Source organism: Bombus terrestris, chromosome 14 (genome assembly GCF_910591885.1).
Source record: "Bombus terrestris chromosome 14, iyBomTerr1.2, whole genome shotgun sequence".
NCBI classification, from domain to species: Eukaryota; Metazoa; Arthropoda; class Insecta; order Hymenoptera; family Apidae; genus Bombus; species Bombus terrestris.
The window spans coordinates 3,981,226-3,993,600 of record NC_063282.1 but is presented as its reverse complement, the minus strand read 5'-3'; the positions used below and the strand labels follow the sequence as shown (position 1 = coordinate 3,993,600).

The window sequence follows — 12,375 nt, the reverse complement described above, 5'->3', positions numbered from 1 at the left end:
GATGGTTGATAGGGGGAAATAGTTCGATGAGATTCGATCTTTTTCAGGAATTTATACAGAGGTAATGGGGGTTGGATAATTTTTTGAGGGTCGTTTAGTGATTGAAATATTTGATGTAGGATTTTGATATTATTTGATATTTGATGTTTCTTTAAATTAGAGAGATAATTTGGTAGGGATCGATCTCTCTTTGAAATTTATGTAAAGATAATGGGACTTTGGCTGATTGAATGTTATTCTGGTAATATCTGACTTTCCTTCGAATTAGAAGTGTTGGAGTTCCATAGAGATTGAGAGGTGACAGAGTTTTGATGATTAGATACCATCTTGAAAGTGGTAATACAGAGTTCTAGATATTATTTTTGAAGATTATATATAGCAGCGTGGTAATATTCGACCTTCTTCTTCGAAAGTAGGGATCGTAAGGGAAAGATTGAAAATTCAGTTCGAGGATTTAATTATTCCGAGATTTAATAATTATCTTCCGAACAAATATAATCTGAATAGTATGGGACTTTGAATTCTCTGGTATTAGGAATCGAAAGGTGAGTATCATTATCAGGTGCAAAATGAATTTCGATAATTGTAGATTAGTCGAACAGTAATAATTGGAAGGAAAAGTTCTGGAGATCGTTTGAAACGATCGATTCCTTATTTCTTATCGAAAACTTCTACAAATTGTAATTATCTCGTAACGATGATTGCTCTGGGAACTTTTACTTTTCTAAACTACAATTTCCTGGAACCAATCGTTAACATCGTACGAAACATTATTATGTGCCGTAACATGTGTGTTAACTTTCATTGAGATCACGTTACGCGGATTTATTATCTGTTATTTATCGATAATAGAAGAAAGTATCTTAACTGTGCATCTTCGTAACAGTAGAAAGAAGAAAAAGACGAAGGCAGATACTGCGGGCATTTCTGTAACGACATTTATTTCCGCGGCATCGCATAATGCCCTCTAATTATAATCTTTTTTATTCAAGATCACTCGTTACGATAAACGCAGGCAGAATTCCTTGAATTACGCTGTTATTAGCTGCATTGCGTTCACGCTGATACGTTAACATTTTATCATTTTTTCTGTCGTTGCCACTTAATCGGCATATTATATCGTATTAATTGTCGCGATGAATGGCAACAGAAATTTCTCTGATTCAATAACGCTCGCGAAACCACCGAACCAGTTTAATAAATAAATATCTATTCGTTGCGATAGTGACTTTCTAATCTGGTTAGTCACGATCATAAAACACGTATAACTCTAACGTTCGTGTTATATTTATACAGTCCTATGAGCAAAAGAAATTTTTCGCCAATTAATATTTCCACCTGATCGCGATGGTAATCGAATTTCACGCTGCATAATGTTTGTTTAATATAATTAATAAATACTTTAGATATTAATCTGTTTATTTCCTATCGATAATAAAATTCTTTGAAATATATCAAAGACCAAAGTGGCAAAAAGTGGTCTCGACAGATTATTTCATTTCCAGTGCATTCACTTTTTAGATTAAAAGATATTTGAACTTTGAAACAATCAAGTTCCATTTTATTTCCCGAATAATGTTCAACGTAATTGACGAATATTTTGAACGTGGATATTAACACGTTCACGCCGACGCGTTCCACCGGTCGCTCACGCTCGAACCTGCCATCAGGCGGCGTGCACCACCGGTGGCTCATATCTGAATCTTCCATCAGACAGTGCGTACCAACAAAAATGTAACTCGTTTAGTAACTAGAAAATGTTATAGTTGAAAATGTAAATAATAGTATAATAGCTATCTATAAATGGTATACGGCCCTCAAATAATAATCCATACGCAACGCCGGCGTGAACGTGTTAATTCACAATTAAAATTAATACTTTGTAATAATACTTAATATTGATCACAATGTTTTATTAACATACATTGGAGAAATAAATAGCCTAAAGCAGCCTTAAAATACAGGCACGGTATTTAAATAACAAAATTCTTTCAATTTTATGTTCTTGTTTTAAATAAATAACAGACTTAATTGGTATCGCGTGACATACATAAATTATTTGTTTAGAAGGAAGCAGGTTAGACTATCTCTTGAGGAACTAAATATATACTTGAGGCGTTTCTAACGAGATTTGCATCGTTGCTTGTTGGTTACAGGTGACGAACAATATCGAGGCGCCGGGGGATCCAGCAGCGGAAGTCCTCCAGCGAGTCTGCTGGTGGTTCCTCAACCTTTGACCGTAAAACCATCTCATCCGTCGCATCTGAACCCCCATTTAGGTGGACCACACTCTCATCCGCCGAGAAAGTACCAATGCAAGATGTGTCCACAGGTAAGTAATCGAAAATGTCCTCCTTTTCTTCCTATTTTAACTTTCTATTCTAATTGTTTAATTCATAGATCCGAGTCTTCGTTCTTATTATTTTTCTTTTTCCATTATGTAACGTCGCATCGATAACGCGGTCATTGACGATATTGGCTTTTATGGCTAAATCATGTTTCCGGGTTCGGGGGTTTGATAATTTCATTGAGGTTCTAGAAATTACGGGAATAATTTTTATTGATAGACAGTTACAGGAAAACCTACGTAGAAAATTTATAGGAAGAAATTTTATGAAGAAGAACAGGTATAGATTTCCAGGTACATAGAATATGTACATTTTGATCATAGTGAGAAAATTTCACAATGTTATTAAAGCTTATTTTTCATTTAGAACATAAATGAAGATTTTTTAATACACGAGTCAGATAATTTTGGTAATTGATATAGACATTCGCGGAAATATAGTTCCTCGTATTACATTAAATTATTATTCGATCGACAATTCCGAGAGATGAAAATCTCGGGTTCTGCATAAAATATCGCGAAAATTCCTAACGAATAACCTAACGAATTATTTGCATGATAATCGTATTACGTAATTTCTGTAATATTTCTATTGTATTGTATTCTATTCTACTATATCGTTCTATAATATTCTATTATAATAATTTGCCTTATAATATCTATAGCAACAATTAAGGAAGTTTTCTTCTCAGATTTTATTTGTTTAATCATATCCCCATCAATTGCCATTATACACATTAGTTGGTAAAATAACACTTAAAGTTATTTAATGTTTATTTAGGGAAAATACATAAAAATGGATATAGAAAAGTAATTAAATGGTCCCGTTCTTTCGTCAACTAATGAGTAATTTTATGATGTTTTAACATTTTATGGCATTCCCTTAGGTCTTGTATGTATAGCAGTAATTTTGTAAGGTCGCGTTGTTTCTACTACAATTGAACAAAGCCACGAGGGTTATTCGGCTCTCGCCGCTGTTGTAAAACATCAACTATTCACCTAGCAACCAGTTTCCACCGTTCCTAGTTGGAATACGCCGTGAAAACGCGAAAAGAGATACCGCCCCCTTAGCCTTTCTCCTTTTTAATTTCCCCTCTTACCCTGTCTGTTGTCCCAGCGTAATTTTGGTCCACCATTTCTGTGACCAGGAACTTCATGCTTCCTACTTTGTCTTTCAAGTATCTGTTTTTCTAGTGCAATCGATAAGCAAACGATTTCAAGGTAAATTCTTACAGGATTTGAGTCCTAAATGATTAACATTGCGAATACGGTTCTTTGTATAAGGAAATTCTTTAAAGCTTCCTTATTATTTCTATATCGCGATTTTCTTTGACCAATTTAGCCTATTTCAGTTTCTGTGTGTATCGTCCATTCAGTATGATGGTCAACTAGATTATAAATGTACTCTTTGATGTGGTTTCGCCATTTGAAGAGCTATAATATTATATAAATATTATACATAATCAACAGTAGTTTGGAATAAATTCTCCTAAAGTCTGTAACTTTCCCTTTATCGTATATTGTCTATCAAATTTTCTTCCAGTATAATCCCTCTTTATGGATCAAGTCCTCATGATCGATCTTCATTATAATAATTTTCTATGTAATTGCAAAAATATAAGAATGCTTTTGCAAAGATGTTTCATCGCTTTCCATTTCTAATTTTAATTTCCAGGAATACTTCAAATATTCCCTCAAGTCTCTCCATTTCTCTATCTGCCCTTAAAAAAAAAAAGAAAGAAAGAAGAAGACAAAAATGCATAAATTTCATTCTCTCTCTTTCTTCTCGAAGAAGCTTTCCTCGGGCCCGAACATTTTTCGTCTTGCACGTATGTCAGTATCCGGATGTGTATCGATTTTATTTCTATTTGCGCCCTTCCCCTAGCCAGAGGTCTAGTACGCCCCCGAACGTCGGAGATTCTCCTCAGGTTTAGGAAAGAAGTTGCTCACGACTGTTTCTCGAAATGGAGCCGCGCCGCCTGTCGAGAAGAGGATCTCGTCGTTTACATCGTGTCGTCGAAAAGCCAGGGATTTTGCTTAATCGCGAAAGCACACAAAAGCGCAGCAGCTTGTCAGTGTTTGCAATTAGCCGCGTTAACGAATCGGGGAAATTGGACGGAAGAGGAAAAATTATGTGAACCAAACAAAGTTCCCTTTTCTTCCTACCTACGTACAATTAATGCTAATAATTGGAAACATTTTTGTTCAACATCGTTTAGAAGTTATATTTGCTCGCGAAAGTATCAGGACGTTTATGGGAACGCTGGAAGAAATAGAAATTCATTTTTATTATTATTCCTTTGTATATATTGTGATCTCATTTTACGGAATGAAGATTAGTGCGCGGTAAGTCTATTTGACGATCGAATTAAGTATCTCCGTTAATTGGTATAGTTAATTATGTGTTGTGTGAGAACGATTTGGATTATCACTGTGATAAATCACTTTCACAATATTTCCCATATAACCGTGTTCGATTTCTTCCCATGGAAATTTATGAGATCGAAATGGAGTTAACTTTAAGAATTTAATTTTAAGAACGCTGTGATCGTATTTATAAAAAAGTCAGGAAGCAAAAGTGTCAACCCTTTGAACGGTATCGTTCGTCCTGTTGCAGTAGGTAATGAAAGGGTTGAAAGGTGATTTTCGGAAATTGAGCTGTCACTAACGATTTTCCGCTACGTTTACGACCGGATTTCAAGTATCCAGGTACATCCATCCAAGAGTAGGTTCTTTAACCCTTCTTCTTATAGGACTGTTTGCAGATTTTAAAAAGTTCTGCAATCCTCTAAATGTTTACACGAGGAAGCTAATAAACTTGAGTCGCACTTTCCCTTTCTCATCTCTGGTATTTTTAGCGTTCATCGTAATAAAACTACAGAAAGATGTTGGATCGTAAAAATTTGATCAGGATTTTGAAAATCCCTACTGGCTCATGTATCTTATTAATTTGATTAAAGAAGTACTTGCTCGATGGGATTAATCTAATTTGAAATTCTTTGAAGATGATTAATGTAAGAAAGCTTCGATTAGTTTCGATTAATGAAAGTCTGATTCGTTTAATAACTCGATACGAGGATGTCTGAGAGAAAACTAGAATTCTCTTTGGTATATCTAGCAATTATCGTAGAATTTAGAAAGTTAGTTGAATCGACGATGTCCGGCAAAATGAGGGATTTTAGGAAATGGATTAATAGGAATTGATAGGATTAATAGGAAAATGAAAATTATGCATGATCTTGCAGCGTCAGGTTTCTTAGAAACCTCGACGACTGTTTAAAGGAAGATGATATAAAAGCTACGTAGAAGTGGAAACGTTACGATAAGGAAGGTATAGAAGAGGCTGCCATAAGATTAAATAAGAGCAAAAATAATAGAAGAAGGGAATAAAAAATAATACGCTGGAAAATAGAAGAAACGCGTGGAAGCAAAAAGGAAGAGAAGAAGCTAAAGAGGAAATGAAAGTGTATGATGAACAAGGGTAAGACGAAGTATGCTCGAATTAAAATAACATTTGCTACCGCCTAATCTCCCAACATTGAAACGCCTGAAGAGAAGTTAATGATAAAAATGCACAGCGTAATAAAATCAAACAAAAAACAAAAAAAGAAGTAAAATTCCAAAAGAAGAACGTCCAAGAAAACGTATACGAGGGAAGAAATGATGCACGTAGCCCAAGGAAAAATCATCGATCTACAAGATAAATCGAGAGACTGAAACGCAGCGACGAATAAAGGACGACGATGAATCGGCTGGTAGAGGAAGAGACAAGGCGAAGAAGAGACAGAAACTACAGAGAGAGACCGAAGGACGAGCGGCGCAACGTACCATAAGATGGATCGTTAAAATTTAATGATATTCACCGAACGTTTATAGAATAGGACAGATTATCATAGGCCGGAGGCCAGTGAAACATCGTGCATGATCTGACACGTATATCTTGCCTGTTTCCGTTGAAAAACAACAATTATTGTCTGCCATTAAGCGAACAGGCGCGAGAGAGAGCGCGCGATGGAAGAATGCATGGATTTCGTAGAATATCGTAACAAACAATAAATATTGTGGATATAAATTATATCGATCGATGGAATTGGACCGTCGATTTTCCTCGTTTCAAAAACGGCGGAGAATGGAAATTTGGGAACAGATATCCTTCTTTCTTCGGTTATTCTTTTACGAAACTTTATGTAAGCACATGATCTTAAATTGAATATCGTAACGAAGAGATTTGGCGATTCTTCTGGCGATCGTTTCGCGGTTTCTTTCAAATCGTTCTTTCCTAAATGTCTATATGCGTTCTTTCAATTTTGAATAGCAACGAAACAGCAGAAAATTTTCTGCTATCAAATTTATATCTGAACGCGGTCACGTGTGTGAAAAAAAATTGTGCCACTTACGTGGTAGTTGTATAATATTACAAGCAGTGTGGTGTAATAAACAAGCAATATCTTGTGATATCTGTAAAAATGGAAAACGTACGAAGAGTATTACAGAACTACAGAAGGAGGGCAGGTTTCAGGATGGAAATCTTAAGAAAGCCATAATTTCAATGCGTGTGGCACGGTTCAAGAATCACCTGATAGAAGCAAAGTGCAACCGCATTGTGTTTCGAACTTGTTCAATCGAAACACCTGGCAAAGTCACAGTGTGAAAGAACGTCGACGACATCGCAGTCTCGAGAAACTAGCATTTAACTTCTACGCAACGATCATCTTCGGATTTTCATCGAGCGACCAAGCGTCTAATGAAATTTGTTGCAGAAACTTGCCGCAACGAAACGTCCAGAAGATCTTCTTCGATGGAACTCCTGACAAATCTTCTAAGAAATTCTACTTGCAAAATGCACGAAAAACGTGCCGTGTAAAATCCTCGACCGTCTCATCGTCACTTTCAAATTCCTGTAGAGGAAACCTGTACCTGCAAGATGTAATCGGTCGGCGACACTGCAAATTATAACATTCTGCTTGCCAAAACCACAAAGAGCACACCACGTGGAAACATCAACCACCTCGTTATCACTTTGAAATTTCAACAGATTCGAACAGCTCGAGTACTGCAAACCCCATCGATAACGACACCGTAAAAGCACATCGAAGCTACGCTCCCTTATCGTTTTGCCGTGCGTTGAAGAGAGCACAAGTGAAAGAAAAATGCCCAGGTACACGAATATACCGTTGCGCGAGATCTATGTAATTTGCCAGCCGACTCCCTCCCCTTTCTCTTTGCCGCTCTTGTTCCCTCCCTCTGCCCTCGCGTAGCCGGGAATCTGTAATTTTCGTCGATTTAATCCTCGGCGAGTCTCGCTCGCTATTTATTACACTGTAATATTGAAATAAGCGGCTGACGAATAAGCGGGTCGCCGTATCTCGCTCTCTCCACACGATCGGGTTTATGCGCGCGAGTAGCGCTCGTCTTATTTGCCGCGGCTGATAAGACCCAGAAAGCCATTAAAGCGTTGCCTTGATCGGCATTTAATGAAGAAAATCATAATAACGAAGCAGCTGCAACCCCCCACTCGCTAATCTCGCCGCCGCTTCCTCAATTATCGACGCCGACGACCACAGGATCGGGCCGTGACTAGTATCGAATTAAGGGTATCGAAGGCAGCTCGAAGAAGAGGCCCTTCTTCACCGAGAGACCGTGATGAACTGTGCTTCTTTGTCGCTAGAATCATCTTACGATAGAGTTCGATACTCTTCGTTCCTTAATTAATAGGTTAAGACAGGGCGATACGAGTTAATATTAATCGTCAACGCCTGGTTGAAATGTTCTTTATTTCTTAATTAATGGGAAATTAGTGGAATTGGGGAAGTAATCGAATATATAGGGCGGTGGGGGACGGAGATCAAAGAGGGGCAGATTCTTCGTAAACGACGCGCGATGGGTCGTGTTTGTTTATCGTTAAAAATGAAAGGAAAATGATTTTATTGAGAAATGATTTTTCGATATTTTGTACTTTTCAATCAATTGCGTAAGATAAGATAACACTTGACTCCTTAAAGAGAAATATTTTGTACTCTTTAGCCCATTGTACGCTAAAGGCCATATAAACAAAAAACTGCACTCCTTTGTTCGCTAAGGTGGTTTTACGACAAAATTCAACGTCTCTTATTAGTTTTTAATCTTTCTGTAATTACGAGGATAAGCTAGGATTTCTTGAATTAATTTTAATAGACAACATATTTAGAGAGAAATATTCTTCGCTTCATAAATGCAAATTGTAGGAATTAGGAAAGGTATTGAGTATATATTGGAGGGAAATTTAAAGAAGAGCCTCCTACTCATCAAGAGCACATCGTAAACGTGTTTCCTCGTCGTTAGAACGGCAGGGTCGGTTTTTATTTCTTTTTAAATTTTTAGGGCGGGGTAGACGAACGTAAATGTTAATTTCAATCTGAAAAGTTTAACATCTCGGGGGCAGATATTCGTTGTTTGTCAATTTGTAGGAAATTAGAGGAATTGAGAAACGAGGAAATTCTTTTATTTTTTCTTCTTGCCAAATTAATGATATCCGAGGGAGAGATACAGAAGAGACTTCTCTTCTTCGAGAACACGTAAATCGTGTCTCTTCGTCGTCGAAATGACTTTATGATAAAGTCAGGTATTCTTTATTTCTGAATTAATAGGGTAATATGGGCTTTGTTTGAGCTGATCTTAATCTTCAACGCTTGCAACTTCGTACAGAATAATCAAACTTGTATATTATGTGATACTGCCTTTAATTAATAGGGTGAGGTAAGGTTATTTCAGCTAATCTTAATCTTCAACACCTGCAACTTTGTACAGAATAATGAATCTCGTTGTATATTACGAGACACTATTAGTCTTGAACGTAATAACGAAAAAATATCGTGTACTGTGGATCCGACAAGAAAAGATAAAATCAAGCAACATTTTTTCTTTCGTATTCTTCTCTCGTAATTAATTCAAGTATTAAAAATTATCGTGGAAAGTCAACATTCCTGAAGGACGGCCAATAAAATCGCGACATAACTCGATTAAAAAGTAAAGTGGAAAAACAGAAAAGGAAGCCACGTTAAACTTCAATCAGCCGATGAGATCGTTTAAAGAACGATAGCAGGAGTTTGATTATGGGGAAGAAGACGATTCAGCAAGTTTGTCATCGCGACAGACGGTCGCCAAGGAACGAACAGTTCCACCGCGGGGCGGAAAAAAGGAAACCGTAGACGAGCAGTACAGAGAGGGGTAAAGAGAAAAAGGAAAAGAGTCATAGAAGGCCGCCGCCATCGTTGAGGCGGTTCACTTTCGACGATAGTTAATAATTAGCGTTACGAGGAACGATATGTGACGGTGCGTCAGACGCTGCTCCACGTTCGTTACGTATTATTTTACAGCCAGACGATGATTCTTATTGTAATTAAGCTTCCAGCTGAAGAGAAGCCTGGTAGAATCGTAAATTTCGAGTTTATGGAGACGAAGAGCAGGCGGTGCGGTAATATTAATCACGCTTATCATACTTAGCATTCAGTGCATTGTTTCGTCGAATATTTGCTTTTTTATTCTTCCAAAAGGAAAGAATCAATTTGAAAAGGATATAGGATTTTCTTGAGGATCTTAATTCGATTTCGTCTGTGATAATGCACGTACACATTGTAACAGTAGTCCATATCAGGTTGTCCCAAAAGTATTACAAGGAAACAATACTTTTGTTTTATAAGGAAATAATAGACGCACAGAGTTCTTTGCTTTATATTATTTTATTGAATTACGTATTGTCCATTTTGTTCTGTTACTACAAACGTTTGAACCTTTTCCGACAACCTAATGTATGGCGGAATATTGGAAAATGTTATACGTAATATTGTATATTATCATTATATATAGTAGAGTGTTTAAGGAAAATTCTTTTTAAAGAAATTAAAAATTGAACAATATTAAAAATTCATCGTTTCAAATAATAGCATCGAATCCTCGATCGGTATAGCGCTTTTTCAAAATTTCAAATTCGATCAAATCTTTTGAAAGTTCGATTTCGTGGAAGAAATTAAGACTAGTTGAGAGTAACGCGATCGCTGATTGCGGTCCATTTCTTATTCACCACTTATTACCATTTCTGATATTCCCTTCTTCAACGTACCTCCTCTTTGTCTCCTATTTTTATGCCCGATATTTCATACACTTTAAATACTCAGTCGATATCCTACATTCACATTAAGTAACTCATCAATTATTTGAGAAATTTCCTCGAATCGTGTGACACGCGTTTTATCGATAGCGCAAAGCCGACTACCCAAGGAATTTTTCATATATTCTCATATCTGAACAACGATCTAGAAACGTATAAAAGACTGGAACTTTTTAGCCAAATTGCTGTGAGAAACAAAGCTTTCGCCACGTCAAAATTTATGCTATATTTCCTGTGACGGAGGTGCGTTTACCTCAGTATGATTCGAGAGGCGAGCGAAGCCGAGCGAGGAATAAACTCGCGGCCGATATTATTCCGCGAATAATTTCCGCGGCGCGGTTAACTAGATCTGCGTTGCGGTTTCCCGTTGCGGGCCACTGTGGTGTTTCACGATCGATCGGTCGATCGATCGAGGCCTGGATGATGATGGTCTGCGAAAACGGAAAAGGAACAGAAGAAAATGGAGCGGTTTGATCGAAAAGGAGGGCAAAAACCGATCGAAGGAATCGATGGAAGCGGAAAAGAACGAGGACGAGGCGCGTCAAGGTTGCACCCTTGAATCGTGAATCGAGAGGTCGATGAATGGGGGATCGCGGTATAGATGTCGAAGGGAAAGTGAATCGAAAAGGAAGGACTGATTCTCGAGGAAATTGTGATAAGTTACAGAGGAAAGGAAAAACGAACGGGAAGCGGAGTAAAATTGAAGGAAGTGGAAGGAAGTTTTTAGGAAGCAGTTGAGGATGAGAAAAGGAAGATACCTTTAAGAAGCAACGAAGAAATAGTTTAAGAAATAATGCAGTGATTCTGGCTTTTCAAATTCTCTGAAACTGAAATGTTTCAAAAGTATTCGCTATCATATGCACCAGCTTGTATTGGCTAAATAACCAACCAAAGAAACAATTGATAATTAACGACAGGGTCTGAAACGCGTCAGTTTTCGTAAACGCGAGGCTCGAGGCGTCTCAGAACTTTTTAGCTTGAAATAACGTTCCAAGTGAGTCGAATTTGTACACTAGCACACAGATTTCAAGCGACTGAAAGTAGATCTGATCGCTATCGATCGATAGTCCAAGCTAGTACGAAATAAACTTATAAGTGTACGAAATACAACGATTAAAGGAAGAAGGACACGAAGACGAGTGTGAATACTATGCCAAGCTAGAGTAAAATGATTCCGTGGACAGGCAACGATTCGAGAAATCGTCGATCGGAGAAAGAAACACGACGAAGGAGAAGAAGAAGGATGGAAAAGGAGGATGAGGCAGGATGCTGTGCTCGTCACGGTACACTAGCCCCCGGACTTGAATCTCGGGGCCCCCCGGGCACGGAGGTGCATAGCTTCATTCACCAGTCAGCCACTTTTTTACCCTTTCTTTTTCCTTCTTCTCTCTCTCCTTATTTCTTCTTATTCCCTGTCCCCTCTTCTTCTTCTCGCTTGCTTGGTCGGCAGAGTACACGCCGCTCCTGGAAGGACGCCGGATCGAGGGGAAAACAACGCCGAAGAGATTACAGTGTTGCGAAATGACAGCCCAGTCGATTAGTGCCCCCCCTCTTTTCGATGTTAAGATGTCTTCCACAGTCGTGTTCTTCGACCCTGCGACGCGATTCTCCGAAGTTTTAGTTACATGCTTTCAGATATGATTTAAGAGTGTTGTTTTTCGAAAGCGTAGGATTCGAGCTGTCACTTTTGTTAAGAATTTTCGAATTGAACGTTCGGTTCGTTAGAACGTAACGTTGAAGTTGGTAGAATTTGGACGTGGAGTTGAGGATCTTAAAAGTCCCAGCGCTGGAAATTTACAGTTTTGGATTGTTTCATCTTTAAATATACGAACGCTGTAATTCGCTACTTTCCAAATCTCCCGATGCTTCGATCTTCTAATTT

The 12,375-nt window shown here is 37.8% G+C and overlaps 1 protein-coding gene across 3 annotated transcripts in view; it reads left to right on the top strand.

The window, feature by feature from the left end:
• The window catches only part of LOC100643342 (zinc finger protein rotund), a 250,018-nt gene that overhangs the window by 149,791 nt on the left and 87,852 nt on the right, over window positions 1–12,375 (top strand). For all 3 annotated transcript variants that reach the window (XM_003400619.4, XM_048412107.1, XM_048412106.1), the window contains exon 5: window positions 2,157–2,332. In XM_003400619.4, coding sequence (XP_003400667.1) covers window positions 2,157–2,332 — 176 coding nt within the window. The remainder of the gene's footprint in view (window positions 1–2,156; window positions 2,333–12,375) is intronic.